This window comes from Phalacrocorax carbo, chromosome 6 (assembly GCF_963921805.1).
Source record: "Phalacrocorax carbo chromosome 6, bPhaCar2.1, whole genome shotgun sequence".
In the NCBI taxonomy this organism is placed as follows: domain Eukaryota; kingdom Metazoa; phylum Chordata; class Aves; order Suliformes; family Phalacrocoracidae; genus Phalacrocorax; species Phalacrocorax carbo.
The window spans coordinates 19577871-19594157 of record NC_087518.1 but is presented as its reverse complement, the minus strand read 5'-3'; the positions used below and the strand labels follow the sequence as shown (position 1 = coordinate 19594157).

Here is a 16287-nt window from a genome sequence, read left to right as displayed (position 1 = left end):
TCTGCCTGCAAATGCTGTAAGGAGAATGCAGGAGGTGAAGGTCGAGCTGGCAGCTCAACACTGAGGGGAGTTTCTTACCCCCCTGCCATCTCCAGCAGCCGGCAGGTTTAGTGCTGAGTGCGGTCTTGTGCAGGGTGATGGCAGCGGTGGCTCGTCTGCGGCACCTGCCAGCAGTTGTGGTGGGGGCTGTTTCTGGGGGAAGGAGCAATCTGGGCTGGAAGAGGGAAGATGCACGTTTAATGATTGCATTTGACTTTGTAATTCTGGCAGTGATGGCGCTCAGCAGGAACCTGAAGGATTCTGTCTGGAAATTCTCTAAAATTATAACAATAATACAAAAGGAAGGAAAGATTGTTTTCCTTCCAGTGCAATTGGAGTCTACAATAAAAAATACTCCTGAGTCACCCAGCCCCTTTCTCCAGGTCAGGCCAGATCCTGCCTGGCCCTGGGGAACAGTCGCTGAGGGGCCAGCCTGGGGACAGCCCCACTGCCAGGCCTTGCTGGTGGTTTTTGGGGGTTAATTCTCTGCCTGCAACTGCAATCCAATCGGGGAGGAGAGGAGATGAGGACCTGGAGCTACATCCCGTTCATGCAGACCCTGGTGCCACTGGTGATGCTCACCAGGGTTTGACGTGGAGGGGGAGAGGCAGGAGGAGCAGAAGAGAAGGCAAGGTGTCGACCTGCTTGGCTTTCATTTGCCACATGCCAGCATGGGGTGGACACTCACGGCTGGTTCTCATCCCCCCAGGAGCTGTGTCCTGTAAGCACCCAGGGAAGCTGAGCTCATGGGGTCTTCCCATCATTAGCTGAAGCAGCCTCGCTAAGGAGAGTCCCCGCTGGCCCCCTCATCCAGCAGACAGTTGTCATTGACACCAGCGGTCACCGAGACCTTTCTGTATGACAGCGCTGCTGAATTATTGTCACCTCTTTCTAGGAGGCTGGTGGAGGGGAGGTTAAGAGGATAATGAGGTTTGGTGCAAGCACCAGCTGATGCCAACACTGGTGTCTTGCCAGCACCTCAGGTGCAAGCTCAGGGCTCCCAAGGGAGGCTGGGAGCAGCACCAGGGGAGCCGCAGGCATCTCCCACGGGCTTTCATCTCCATCCCTTGTGCTGGCCTGATCTCGTGTGCTTCCAGGGTCAGGAGCCCCAGGGCAGCTCATACCCAGGAACACCCAAAGCATGGCGATGGGCACCCCAGGGTCATACTGGTGACCCTGTGCACCCTGTGCTGGGCTGGCACCCAGCAGTGGATGCCCTGTGGCTGGGACATGGGCAGGATGGGCAAAGCTAGAGCAAAGACCCAGCATTTTGCAGCAGTCCTCAGCGCTTCTGCTCCCCTGGGCTGCAGGTACAGGCAGCTGCTGTGCTGTGGGAGCTCCTGCTGCAGGGCCCCTCTGCAGCTGCAAAGAGCTCCCTCTCCATCCAGACCTGGCTGCCTTCCATTGTGAGGAGGATAACAGTTGGGATACAAAACATGACAGGAGAGGCTGTAGTGCTGGGGAGCTCTTGGCTCATTTTGCCATTCATGGCACAAACCTTTCAGAAATCCACTTCCATAGAAAAAATGTTTTTAATAGCACTGTTTGCAACCACTTAATCAAGGTAATTAGGAGCGAGTCACCCAGAAACAATGTGCAGTGATGCGTCACCACAGAGCGCACCGCAGCTTTATCAGGACAGCCCAGACCCATCTGGGACACTTGATGGAATGGCCAGGCTCTGTGCACGGCACCTGGAGTGCTGGGCATTTGCTCCTCCCAGCAGGCAGCCCTGCCAGGCCCTGCCTACATCAGCCCTGGTTCCCTGGCAGAGCAGAGGGACGCAGGGGCTGCATAAATGGCTCTCACTGCCGGGGTTGAACCTTCTTTTGCCATCCTTCATCTGTAAAATGGCAGAGCACGGTCAGACCTGCATAACAGCACCTGTGACACCGGCTCTGCTGCTGCCCCCAGCTTGTTGCCTGTGGTGGCATGGGCAGTGGGCAGGGAAGGCAGCAGCACAGCATCCCCAGTTCCTCTGCTCCTCCCTTCCCACTGCACAGCTTGTTCCTTCTGGATGCAGCTCTTCCCACCTCTCCCAGTGTGTCACATCCTAACCTCACACCGGAGTCGATGACAGGTTGCGGCAAGCGCGATTATTTTTGTGTTTCCATCCGAAGACGCACCGGCAGATGCTGAGTGTTTGCACTGCATTAGTGCTAATGGCAGCCCCATTAAACCTCGCTGCAGATGGGTTGCTATGGAAGTCCAGGAGAAAATGAAACATGAACAGGAGCCCGAGCGGCTGGGAGGCTGCTGCCAGCAATCGCTCACAACCCACCTCTATGGGGAAAGTTCTTTTTTCTCACTTTTTTCTGGTGTTCCCAGATGCATGCCAGCCATGCTGGCTTTCCTGAAGGGGTCTCTCAGGGATGCATGTTCACCTAGCTGGCAAAGGCTGGCAGAGTCCCAGAAAGGCAAGAGCTGGGTCCCGTTGCCAAGGGGTGGGCTCCCACCACGGGCACTGCGACCCCCTGGCGCTGGTCCCACAAAAAGCTTCCAATGTGCAGTGGCCTGGCCAACAAGTTTTCCCAGTGAGAAGTTTCTGGCCTCCGGGCTTGCATCCAGGCTGTGCAGGGGGTTCACTGAGACAGGCTGTCTCCACTCTGTGCAGAGTCATGGGGGTCTGTCCCTTGAGGCACATCAGGGCTATCCCCCTCCTCTGGATGTCCCCAGCCCTGTCCCCCAGCCATGGCAGTGGTGCTGAGCCCCCCGTGCAGACCATCCCCAGCAGCAGATGGAGGTGCCTGGGCTGCAGCCAACACTGCGATGCTGTTTACCAGTTTTCCATCCTCTGACACCCTGCTCAGACGAGAGACCTGCAAAATGTACCTATAAAAATGCTGGAAGGTCATGTTGAATTTTTTGCTGCCATCCTTTGTATCCATCCTCACTGACAAGCTGCCATGCTGCCTGTCGGGCATTCCAGCCAGCTCCCTGTTCTCCCAGCTCCTCTCTGCCCTCATGCTCTGCTTTTCTCCAGGGTTTTCCAGTGCCTTAGATCCTTTTTAACCTTCAGCCCCATTCCAGTGCCATCAGCAGGGTCTCGGGTGTCCTGCACCCTCATGGTATGTGGGAAGAGGGACCGTGCTGACCTGGGGGATGCTGTTGAAGGCACAGGTCTGCACCACCAGCTGCAAAATGCATCCCAGGACATCATCATCACTGCATGTTGGTCTGCTGGGGCTGCCAGAGCTATTTGTCCCTTTAAGGGGCACTGTGACGCTGCAGAGAGCCATCCCTGCGTTTATGTGAGCTTGGCAGGATTATATAAATTGCCTTTAAAAGTTGACTTCTTTATAAGCCATTTTCTGCTTCATAAAATGTTTATTACTGTTGTTTTTCTCCCTGTTCTTCTTCCTTGCTGCATTTTCCATTGCTACACTGGGAAGCTCCCCTCTTCCTCCACCTGCTGCCCCCCTGTCTCCCACAGCTCCCCACCTTTCAGGTGCTGGAAAGGGGTGTTTGGAGGGTCAGAGCCCAGCAGGCCCTTTCTCCTTGGAAAAGAAAAACTAGCTATACATTGAGCTGCAGGTGTAAGAGCTCCTGGGGACAGGGTTTAACTGCTGTACCAGTGCCAGTGCCACTGGGGTGTGGTGGTGTGCGTGGAGGCAGCAGAGGGAGTGCGGGCATCCATAACCCCAACCTGCAAGCACGCAAGCAAATAGCAAAGCCCAGATAATTTCAAGCTCCATTAGAAATGAGACTCCAGGGAAAACGGGATCATTGTTTGCCAAATGAGGAAGGACAAGAGGAATAACAAGAGATTTTGCTCCCAGCCACCCAAGAAAGGTGAGGGATAAAGCAGGGGGATGTGGTGGCACAGCTGGATGCCCCTCCACAGCCATACAGCCCTGGATGCAGCATCCTTCCAGGCGTGGGGCACTGCTGACCGGCTGCTCCATCCGGCATCACTGCGATGCACCTGGTACACGTCTGCAGTGGGAGCAGCAGCTGTGCCACACCGTGCGTGGGCACCAGCGGCAGTTCCTGTGGGTTTGCCATGGCAATGCAGGCATGGCTTTGCATTCAAAGCAGCGTTAGAAGGGTGAACGCCAGTTTCTTATCCCCATTTCATTTTTCTCCTCCTTTAATTACAGATCCTACTTATCGGCCGAGAACAGAAAGATTGTCACCATAACCTTGCACTTGCCCTTGTAGAAGGTTTACCTAAAAAGTTAGAAAATAAAATCAAATACTCTAATTTGCAGTCATCTTGCCATTTCAAACCCAGTTTTCATTACAGCACAGAAAGTGCATTGAAGCTGTGTTTATAACCCTCTTTTAGATAACAAATCACATTTTCTTTTGGCTGGCAAGTGTGTAGAATTGATATTTTTTTTTTCAGTTTAATGGGTTTGTGTGTTCAGGAATGATCTCCATCAACTGAGAGTCTTTATTGTGTTTGATATAATGTCAGCTTTCATTACGCTCGGAGAATTACTGTGTTAAAGCACCAACCTTGCTGTAGAGCCATTCTGGCCGAAATGCAGAACAAGAAAATCATTCACAAAAACCCTGTGTCAGTGCCATTCCCTCTTAAAAGCTAAGGATAGGGCCCTCGGCCCCAGCTCTGCAAGATGGCTGGGACACCTGTGGTGGTCCCATGGGTGTGATGGTTTGGTGCAAGGGCTGCTGGCTTTCCTCCCGGTGCTGCCATCCCATCTCATCCCATCCCACCACTGGCAGGGCAGGAGGTCCCCAGCACCCTTCGGCTCTGCACGGGTGCTGTCATCCCCATGGTACCGGGGTGAAGCAGAGGGGAGAGGTGGCCACATGTTGTCCAAGGCAGGCTCAAAGGAGCGGGAGCAGACAGGAGATGCCGTGTAAAGAAGAATAGCCTGCAAGGCGCAATCAGATAAAACATTTTCTCGGGGAGCTGAAAAAACTGTTGACGGGTCACTTAAATATTTCCCCAGCTCTGTCAGAGAGGCAGAGGGAGGAAATTGCTTTTAAAAAAAAAAAAAGATGCCAAGGCAGATTATGATGACTGTTTCCACCTGTCCTTGGTAATGCATACGGTCTCTGCTGCTGGATAGGATGTGAAGGAACTCGCATGGTGAGGGCTGCAGGAGAGGCACAGTCCCCACCAGACCCATCCAACAGCCCAAGGTGGCTGGGGCTAACCCTTAATATTTTCTTCTTCCTGGGGACTGGGGAAGGATTCATCATGATGCATATGGATGAGGATAGCTCTAGCCCAGTGCAAATAAAAGGTTCAGCCCCTAACAGGGGCTGCCAGTGTTTTTCACAGCCAGGTGTGGCTGTGATTGCAGGTAGGAATTTCTCCCAGGAATTCATCTGGTCCCTTTGGGAGCCTGTTCCTGGCTGTAGCCCTCACTCTGCCCTGTGACAGCTGTTGCAGAAACACCTTCTTTGCTTTCTTACACAGCAGAGAAGGCTGCTGTGCCTCTGGCAGGACTGGGAGACCTTGGGGTGAGCCCTCACCCAGCTGGGATCTCCAGCCCCAGCTGTCAGCTAAGGCAAACTGGCCAGCACGGACCCATCCCCAGGTACGGCCATCGGCCAGCTCCATCCGGCTCCTCCTGACACAGGTGGGCTTGGCAGGGGCGATGCTGTGGTGGGAATGCACTGTGTCCCCTTGCTTGTCCCCTGCTGCCACCCAGCCCTTAATGCAGACACGGGGCTGCAGGTGCGGTGGGAGCTGCGGGAGCTGTGTGACACGCTGCAGGCTATCTTCCATACAAAAGGTGCAACTATAAGCAAAATCTTTTGCTATTTCTGTGTGCTTAATGGTTTGGGGACGTGAAGAGCTCCCTAAATATTTGCCGCCTATTATAAGTGCTGATGGCAGAGGAAAGAGCTGTTGGTGAGCAGAGCCACTGGACCTGTGTGAGCACGCCAGCTCCTGTTTGCTGTCCCCACCTGCTGAATTGCCCAGGCACAGATCCTTGTCACCTGGCTCATCCCCACGTTGGCACTCTGTGGACTAGGGTGTTGGCCTTGCCACCAGCCCCATCCAGCAGCTGGGAAACGGGCAGATGCCAGCTTGGGATCCAGCTTGTCTTCCCTACCACCCTCCCCAGTTCCTCCTAACTTCCTGGAAGGCAAACTGCTGTAGGATTTGGCTCTTCCAGAGCCAATTAAATCTTGAAAGAGATTTCCTGACCTCAGCAGTCACCTGTGCTGCACAGAGAAATGAAGCCCGCAGACAGAGGGCTGAGGTGGACCAAAATCAATGTGGTGCAGTGCAAGCTACCTGCAAAATCACTCCAAGGAGCTGCAGTGTGCCCAGGGTCTGCAGTCAGCAGGCTGACCCTTAGAAGATGGCAGCAAGTGATCCTGTGGGGGACAACAGATCTGCAGGAAAAGGATTAGGCAGCTCTGGTGATCTTGTAGAAAAGCTATAGAGGGAGAGCGAGCCATGGCCATTCTGCTGTGTCCCTGCCAACTGCATGCTCTGGCTGGCCAGGCTGGAGCAAGGAGCTGATGTGCCACCAGCAGCTCCATCTGAGGCTTTTTTGGGGCCGTGGCAGCTGCATGCGTGAAATGGTTTGATTGCTACCTCATTAGACTCCTGACTTGAAGGTTTGGGCCAGCATCCCTCCATCCTGACATCGCTGGGCTGCAACAAGATAGCAGAGCACTGACCTTTCTAATATTTTTAGTTGCTGTTATTGTTTTAGGCAAAAAAAAAGACCTATGTGAGTGCTCCTGGGGAAGGGTGGGGGTGGGGTGGGGTGGGCGGGGAGAAGTGCCCCTCACCGACGATGTGAGACACCCTGTGCCCCTCCTTGTTGTGGACTTTGGTTCAAACCTGGTCTGCCAGTGTGTGGCCAGGGAGTGCCCATGCCAAAGTGGGGTCCTACCCTGAGCTGGCAAGGCTCCAGCTTGCAGCTCTCCAGAAGCTCACAGCCTGGTTTCATTAATTAGTTTTTTTGTTTGATGTTTTGGTGTAAAATTGGTGAAAGACTGGAGCACGGGGCCGTTATGGGCGGGGCTTTAGGGGGACAAGCAGGATGAAGTGATGGCTTCAGCTGCATTTCCAGGTTAGTCTGCAATTGCACTTAACTCCTAAAGTCGTTTCCCCATAACTTGCAGTGAAGGTTTTAGAGAATGAAATAACCTTGTGCTTATCCGCTAGCAACATGGCACTTGCAGTGCCGTTACGCAGATGCCGTTTGGCAATTACGGCATGAGAAAATGGGCAGTGGTTGACACATCATCAAGGAGCAGCTACCCAGCATCTGCCTCCCCTTCAACACGAACCAGCGAGTGCTTTTTGCAGGCTCATTTGCAAGAGACAGGGCAATGTTTTGCCCTGAAATCCCTCAACATCTTCACCTCCTTGTTTTATTTATTGGTATTTATTCTGAAAGGCTCTAGAAATATCAGTGCTATTTACACAGACCAGGTGGTTGGTTTAAGGTAGATCAGAGGAGGATGAGGAGGAAGAGAGGATTACATGAAGAAGGCAGTCATAATTTAAAAAAACAAATATTAGGGAGAAGAAATTGTAGGCCCCTTTGTTGCCTCTCAGGAGACCCCTGCAATCTCCCTAGAGGGTCTCTGAGGGCTCTGTCTCTCCTTCCTGGAATAAATTCCCAACAGCTCCACTGGCCTCCGTATGCCAGGAACATGGATACCCTGCCAGCTCCCACAGGCTTCCTCGCACCCCACAAGCCCCACAGCATCAGTGGGATCATGGTAAGGAGAGTGTAGCCTAGCATCAGGGCATGTCCTGGGAGCTAGGGCCATGGTGACACTGGGTGTCCCACACATGTCATCTCACATGTGCAAACCTCAGCCATGGCAGGAGGTGGGCCAGGATCCCACCCAGCTGCTCCTGGGGTCATCAGGGCTTGAAAAAGTGCATGGCAAGGACGCTGGGATCCCTAAAGAAACCGGTAGGAAAGACATCCTTACAAGAGGTCTGTTCCCCATGCCATGCCATGCTGTGGGAGTGCTGGAGCGGGTGAAAGCAGGACCAGGGGACTGGCTCTCCTCCCCAAGCATCACCTCACCACCCTCTCCCCTACCACAGGAGCGGGGCCACTGCATGTTGTAGGGGACTCAAGCTTTTTGGAGGAGCCAATGGAAGATAAAAGGAATAACAAAGCACCTTCTGGATGGCTGTTGTTAGTCACACTTACTTCTGATTAAAGATCATTAAACATGAAATTAGCTCATTTGTGTTACGGGTCTCCTGGGGGTTCCTTTAATTAGGAAGTGCAGATGGCCATGGACCCAGGGAGACAGCAGCATCGGCGAGGGGCAGGGGTGTGCATGGGGCTGGGAGTGGCACAGGGAGGGCATCTGAAGAGAAATTAATTCTTTTTTCCATTTTCTTGTTGTTGTAAACCTCTCAGCATTTCACAACAAATCACAGATAATTAATAAGTACATTCCCTTAATGACTAGGCTTTTTAATAGCAGAAATTGGAAGATGCTGTGTTGATTATTTTTTTCACTTTCGCCTCGGGCTGCCTTGTTGCTGTGATTCAATTCACAGAGTCCATGGCAGGGACTGGCTCCTCTGCCCAGGAGGATGCTGAAACCACCCTTCGCAACCCCTGTCCTGGGGGAACATCAGCTGTGCAGCCTGCCGGGGTCCGAGAGAGGGAGAGAGCAGCATCCGTGCCCCAGGGGATTTTCCACCTCCTGAGGGCCTTGTGTCTTAACAGCCTGGGGTAGCAGCAGCAAACCACTTTAGGGAGCAGGCTTGTGGCTAGAGGATAACGCCGACGAGGGGTCAGTGACTGCCAGCTCCCAGTGGAGCTGGGATGGTGGAGTGGGTGGTGCTGGCTGGCTGGCAAGATGCTTTGACCTGCCAGTCCCTTTCCCTGGCACCAGCCCATGACCAGGCTGGGCTGGATGTCATGGTGCCACCGGCCCTGGCACAAGCCTGGGGCTGGGCTGGGGCTGGGTGTCACACTGTCACCACCACAAGCCCATGGCTGGGCTGGGCTGAGTGTCTTGGTGCCACCAGCCCCAGCATAAGCCCATGGTCAGGCTGGGTGCCACAGAGGCAGCAGCAGGGCAGGAGTGGGGAGGATGGAGATGCAGTCAGCATCATTAAGGTTTTGGCTGGTTTTCTGTTCTGGGCCCAGATCACTTTCCTCATTAAATAGCAACAGCAATAATCATCCCAAAGTGCTGCCTGTGCACGCGGGGAGGAAGGCTGGTTTGCGCGGCAGCTGCTGATGGCTGATTGAGTGGCAGACATGTTAGCGCCGCAATGGCTGCTGGTATGCCTGCATTGTGCTCACATCCCGGCACACAGAGTAGAGTCTCCAAGTGCCCTTTAATTACCCTTCTGATGGCACACAAAACACTGTTGTGACAGCATTGCTGCTCTCCGAATTGCCTCTTAAGGAATTTTATCAGCTGCCTTGTGTCCTGACATGCGGGGAAGAGGAATCCAAGCAGGCCTTTCTGCCTAAATAGGCTCTAAATACCCCAAATTATTGATATGCATTTCTCTGTGGAAGCAAGGACATTCTTCTCCCTGTTTCTGCCATTCAAAGAAGGAGCTCTGCCAGCTGTGGGGCCGCTGCCTGCCACACTGCCCATGCCTGGCTCTCCTGTTGCTCCCAATGCTTGCAACAGGACCAAAGCATCCCGGGCACAGGGACACGGTGCAGCCTTGCACCCAATGGCAGCACAGAGGCCATGGTCATGCCAATGGCATCATCGTGGTGCTGTTTGGCCATGGCAGAGGCTGTGCATGGCCCCGTGCTGCTGCGGCTTGGCAGCATCCATGATCGGAGGGAAGCGTGGCAGGCAATGGCCAGTCCTTGGAGGGTGGGCAAAGGGAGTGTGGAGTACTGACCATGTCCCAGGAACAGCATGGGATGGGCAGGGCTCAGTCCCCAGTGATGTGGTGGCTGCCAGCAGCATGATGGAGGTGCTGAGGGGACAAGTAAGGGGGGAGGGACTCCTCTGCCATCCCCATCCCTGCCTGGCACTAACTCAGCTCTCCATTTTCTCTGCAGGAGGAAGACATCGAGTACTATGACTCCAAGGCTGACACTGAATACGTGAGTACTATCCCTGCTGCACCACTGACACGGTCACTACTCCAGCCTGGCACTGAGCCCCTTGCTGGGGCTGTCCCAGCACCATATTGGGGGGGGGGCGCATGGCACAGCATTCATTACAGCTGTCATAACAAGACTCTGCAGTGGACAGTGAGTGCCCAGTGCGCAGCCGTGTCCCCCCGGCCAAGGCATGGTGGCATCTGTCTGTGAGCACTGGGCCTGGCAGCAGGCAGGTGGGTAGGTTGCACTACTGCCTGCAAAAGTTTCTAAAATTAAAGCTGGCATCTGAAATTCAAATGAAGAACAAACCTTTAATTAGAGATTGAATCTAATTCTCTGCCCTGATCCCAGCACAGCCATCTTGTGATTTCTGGCAATCAGTGCTTTAAATACAGACCAGACAGCTCCACTCTCCCAGTGCTCCCAAGGGGGATGGCATTTGCTGGCTCACCCGCACGGTGATGGCACTCAGGTGCCACGGGCACAGGGTGCTCTGCCAGCAATGGCTGCTGCTCCACAGCACCCTACTTTGCTGGCAGGTCATGGGTCACCCAACTCCTATGTTGTGCTCTGCCATGGGATCCTTCCAAAACAGGGGCTTGCTGGATTGGTGATACTTTTGGCGTGGGGCTGCTGGGGAGCGGGTGCACCACAGGGTCCTCAGAGCTGGTCGGGATCCCTGAGCAGAGCAGGGTTGCGGTTTGGGGGCAGCCCCAGCCAGTGCAGTGCCCTGGGATTTGTCCTTGCCCCAAGGCAGAGCCGGCAGCAGATGTGCCATCAGGGGACAGCACTGCAGAGGAGTGGCAGCTCATGGCATGGGCAGAAAACCACTTGCAAACCATATGGCCTTGTCCAAAAATAACACATGGGTGGTCCCGCAAGCCTTCAGAAGGCCCTGTGCAGAGGGGAGGGGAGGATCTGGGCTTCATCAGGTCCCACCAGCTCGGGTGATGCACCCTGCGCAGAGCTCCAGCTCTTACCCCACCCTGGAGGTGATGCCCCAGAGCAGAGCCAGGGGCAGGCTGGAGCAGAGGATGGATGCCTTCAAAGCAGAGTTACTCTCAAACCACCAGTGCCATTGTCCCCAGGCAGTGAAAGCAGGAGGGAAAGCTGGAGCCATGGAGAGTCTTGGAGGTGGAAGGGAGAGGTCAGGCAGATGCTGTGATGGAAGGGGAGGGCATTTGCTTTCCTGAGGTCTCCCTGCTTAGGGTTCTGCTCATTTGAAGCAGGGAATGTCTCCTGTTCCTCCCCAGCCTGGGGGAAGCTGTCAGAGGAGGGAGGGGAAGATTCTGGTCTCCATGGCTGCTCCAGAGAGGATGGAGCTAATGGGCTTAAAATGCATTAAAGTGGATTTTGGATAGAAGCAGAGGAAAAACCGGCTGGCAGTCGAGGCTGCAGGAGACAGCCCAGGGAGCAGGGCAGCTCCCTGCCTGGGGGGCCAAGAAGACTGATCCATCCATCAGGCTGGGCAGTGTTTTTGCCATCACTGCTGTGAGGCAGGGCACAGGAGAGCTGGACATCCCCATACACAGTTTTACCCTGACCAGACCCAGCTGCCTGCACCCAGCTGGTGTCGGCAGTGGTGATTCGAGCTGGCAACTCGTGGCTGTTAGCTTTGGGATTAGCCCTTTCTGCAAGCAAGGAGAGCATCCCCAGTTACATTAGGCAGGATTAGGAAATAGGAGGCATCTTGTGCCTGCCAAGCCCTCCCAGCACACAGGGCACCAGGGAGAAACCATGCGCCACAGCATGGCACGGTGTTCATGGAGACCACAGGGCTTGGCTTCCTGGTCCACAGCCCTTCCCCAAAGGAGATGCTGTGTCGTTAGGGAGGAACAACCTTGCAAATCCATCATCGGCTATACCAACTTCCATCTTGCGGAGCAAAATTGGGGGTGTCGTCTTGCCAAGGTTTCAGGGTTCAACAGGGAGGGTGCTTTCCTCTCAATGATGTTGCTGCTTCCCAGTGAAATCCCAGCAAATTTAATTCCAGTAAAAATAACAGAGAGAAAAGGTGATGCTGAAATAAAAAAGGAGGGAGATGATAACCAAAAGTTTGAATGGAACTAAATAGGGCTCTTTCCATCTTTTCTTTATTTAGGTTCCATTTTTATATTTAAATTGAGTAGGATCTAGCTGAAATGGAGTTAGTTCTGATGGACAATGCCTATTCAACATAACTGGGGCTTATTCACAAGCTTTATGCCAGCTTTAACTACGGCAAGAAAGAAATGAGCTGCTTATTCATTTTGTTTGCACCTCAGCTCCACTATCTACCTAAACAGATTTTGGATTTCCAAATGTTTTTTAACAAATGGGTACATCAGAAAATTTTCCTGGCGGTCTACAAGGCTCTCAAAATGTTTGCAGAAGCAAAGTTTTCACCTTTCCCCTCTAGCAAGGGCTATGGGGTTCATTTGGGGAGAAGTGTTCAAATCAGTAGAGGCTCTCAGTTGGGTATCACAGGCAGAACAACATAGAAATAAACTGATTTTCCATCTTTAGTACAGTGTTTGTGGCAGGGGATTATGCTTAAGTTACAGCTAAGGCCAAAATCCCCTGGGATGTGCCATTCTCTGGTGGGAGCTAACCGAGCCATGCCCAGGTCCCAGCTGGAAGACCACATTACAGGCTTCATTTTCTCCTTTGCATCAGCTAGGAACTGTTGGTTCCCAGGTTGTAAAGTGGCAGACAAGAGATTATGCTGTTGCTGCTCCTCCCATGGTTGGAGAGATGTAGCCGGTGGCAGTACAGCATCCATCAGAGCCTAGCATCCACCCCTGGGGACATCTGTGCAAGCCCTGGTCCTTGTCCCCATCCTCTCTGCAGGACGCAGGGCTGATGTGATGAGAAGTGGAATCATGTCATTTTGTACACCCCTGAAGCAAACTTCATTGCTTCCTTTCCATAGGCATGCAGGTGAAGGTACTGCCTAGCCCAAGGTCAACCCTCTAGCACCCACCCACCTGCTTGAAGGGTGACAGCAAAGGGGCCAGTGGCGGGAGGCTGTGCACCATCCTCTGCAGCCTCCAGTGCAGGGGAGGCGAGGAAGAGCATGGCACTGGTCCTGGCTGCAGGCAGGGGCTGCCCGCTCGCTGCTCACCCTGCCTGGGAGTTGCAGCAAGGGGAGGGAGGAGGGAAAAAAAGCCCCTAAATGTCAGCAGCAGATGAAGGGTGTTGGAAAATTTAATCTCCCGACTTTCTCAACTAATGTGACATTTGGATTTCCTCCTGATAAGCTATCAGCCCCAGAAGTTTCTTTCTTTTGCCTTTTTTTCTTCTTTTTCTTTTTTTTCCCTTCTTCTCTCCTCTGGCTGGTAATTTAAAAATAAATGGTCTAGAAAGATCTCTAAACAGTACCTTTGGCAAAGATTAAAAAAATCGAAGGGTGATAGGGGAGCAGGCTGGCAGGAGAGGCTGATTGTTATTTATAACCTGGGCTGCTATAAAAGCAGGAACGTGGCTGGAGAACACACCGTCTCCTTCCCTGGCATTAAACTGCCCCATTTCAGGAAAAGCTGAGATATTTAAGAAGGAGAAAGGCCCTTTTGCATGGGCTTGGATTTTCTCAGTCATGTGCCTTGGCACTTGCTGGGGGGCAGGGGGCAGGACCACAGCCCCAAGGATAGGCTCAGTCCCTTTGCTCAGCTTGCCCCAAGAGCTGGCGAGGGCAGTGGTGTGTTTCCAGTTAAGGGAAAAAAACTTCTGAATTTGGGAATAAAAAGAGGGTTTGATGTTTCCTTGGACTCCCCAAATCGGGTGAAGTGCTTTGTTTGGATGGTTTCAAAATCCTTCTGTCTCAGAAGGTGGGAGCAGGCTCCCCCAGGACAGTTTGTGCAGGGAAAGCGGGAACATGTGCTGTTCAGATCTGAGGACTAGCCCCTCTTGCAAAAAAAAAAAGGCATTTTCTAGCAACAACAGTAAAACATTTCTGCTGAGGAGCTGCCGGGTCCCACTGCAAGGTGATGCTGCTAGTGGGTGCTGTGTGGGTGCAGCCGGGGGCTTTGCTGGGCAGAAAGGCACCCCCCCACCTGAGCCCCAGGAGGCAGACAAGTACATGTGGTCACGACTCTTCTCACTGGTTTCTCACGTGACCGTGGGCAAATGGTGCCATGCCCTGGGACTCATTTCCCCTCACCTGCAGAGTACAGCACTGAACCCCACAACCTTTGCAAAAGCTTTGAGGCTTGCAGGTGAATTGAGTCACACATCCCATTTATATTCATTATTAGTAGTAATCACAGCATGTTGATATGAATACTTTGCTGGCTTTTCCAGACTTAACATGGATGGGTGCCCCTGGGAAATTTAAAAGGAAGTGTTGGGATCTCAGTGCAATATATTCTTTATCAGGCATATGATGGGCAGGATATGGGATGCAGGCATGCTGTCAGGGTGATGCGGCTTGCAGGAGCTCTGCTGGTGCTAAGGGTACCAGAAGGAGCACCACAGAGGAAGGCTGTGGCTACCCAGCATGTCTGGAGCTGTGAAACCCCAGCTGGCATCCCAGAGTGGCCACCTGCACTGCTAGCCAGATCAGGCCTGCATATGTCATCGGTGCTGCCATTTAAGCAGTCATCATTAGCTGTGATGCCTCGTTCCCATGGAGATGAGCAATGAACGGGAGTGTCTGCATCCACAGGAGCTGCCTGGCCAAGGCATCACTGCTGCACCAGGTCACATCCCCGTCTCGATCCACAGCTCCAAACCTTGTCACTGGTGGTGACCCTCCGGTAGTCCTTGTGCCTGTAGGCAGGCTGGCTCTCCTCAGCCAGCACCAGCCTGGCTGTGGTGGAGGGCAGGTACTTGCCAAGAGCACAGGAGCCTCCAGTAAAGCTGTTGGGTGGTGCCGCTGGTGCTTACTGGGTGTGGAGGCGTCTCTGGGTTTTGCCCTCTGTCCATTATTTTGGGAGACTCAGAAGAAAATGTGACTGGCAACCCAGCTGCTAAAGCACTGAAGATGACAGAAGCTCTCGGCATGTGATGACTTCTTGCTGAAGCAATAAATACGTATAATACTGATATATTGCCGTGGAGGTGATTTCTAATGGTGTGTAGCAAATAATATAGTCAAACTGTAGCATCTACTTGTGTTATGTTGTACATATTGTAACGGATAAATAAATGTTTCCAGGTCCTTTTGAAATGTAATGATGAGAAAAGCTGCAAAATCTGGCTGGGGGCCTGCTGAGATGCTCACAGTTAAACTGGTGTAAATCCAGGAGAACTTGAATCATCTTCTCCTTTGCTCTAATAGAAATTTAATGCAGAATTTCTTCCTCCGGCCTTCCCAAGGTGACTCCTTGTAGCCCCAGCCTAGCACTGAGGTCCTCCCATTCCTGCCTGGGCTGGTGATGGCTTTGCCTACTTTCATCTGGGTGGAAATGACTGCATTTCAGGGGCCAAATTCAGCCTGGATTAAACAGGAATAACTCGGTTGAGGTCAGGAGATTTATGGATAAAGAGTAAACATAGCTTGGATAACATCAGTTCTTTCTGCAGGTCTGTTTGCCATATAGGTGTCAGTGATGCATGAAGTGTCCTACATATAGATAGCTTTATATTTGTCTCTGAGATCTATACATATGCTGCTTTAGAGCTGCATGAATGAGAGCAGCCAGACAGCGCCGAACCTGGCAGAATATAAATTAGCCCCTTAGAAGTGGGTGATATAACAGAATAATGCTAAACAGAGGAGCAGTAATTATATACAATAGTTTCAACTCCGCTGAAGTGGGGAATAACCATGCCAGTGTGGGGGAAATAGGGAGGGTTGGATTTTCCCGGCTGCTGGAGGTGGCGGGGGGCAGTGGATGGGCCGGACCAGGGCAGGGTGCCCCACTGATTTGATATGGGAAGGGATGAGGAGGTGTCACCAAGATTTTGCTGGGCTCAGGAAATACGGGGTTTAGTGTCAAAGCAGAGGTTTTAGTGTTACAGGTGCCCTTGGGGCCATGGCTTTATCCTGTCTAAAGCCTGTTTTCAGCAGGCACATTGGTGCTCAGAAAGGTTGGCAGGGACGAACTATTATGTGTGCAACCGCTTTCCCCCAGAGATCTGAGCCCCACATTGATGGCAGGTTTGGGGCTGGATCTGCTCTCCGAATAGCACTTGGTCTGGCATGCAGCCGGGGTCCTGGCTCTGCTGCAGCATTGCGGCTTTGCAGGGGGTCTGGCAGTCAGTTTTGTGCCTTTTCTCTGGATTTACGTGAAAGTGAGAGCATAATCTGGATTTTGATCTTGGTGAC

General features: G+C 52.8%; 1 protein-coding gene across 4 annotated transcripts in view; it reads left to right on the top strand.

Moving 5' to 3' along the window:
- Positions 1-16287, top strand: part of CACNA2D2 (calcium voltage-gated channel auxiliary subunit alpha2delta 2) — a 236274-nt gene that overhangs the window by 190361 nt on the left and 29626 nt on the right. For all 4 annotated transcript variants that reach the window (XM_064454072.1, XM_064454071.1, XM_064454069.1 and 1 more), the window contains exon 5: positions 9996-10040. In XM_064454072.1, coding sequence (XP_064310142.1) covers positions 9996-10040 — 45 coding nt within the window. The remainder of the gene's footprint in view (positions 1-9995; positions 10041-16287) is intronic.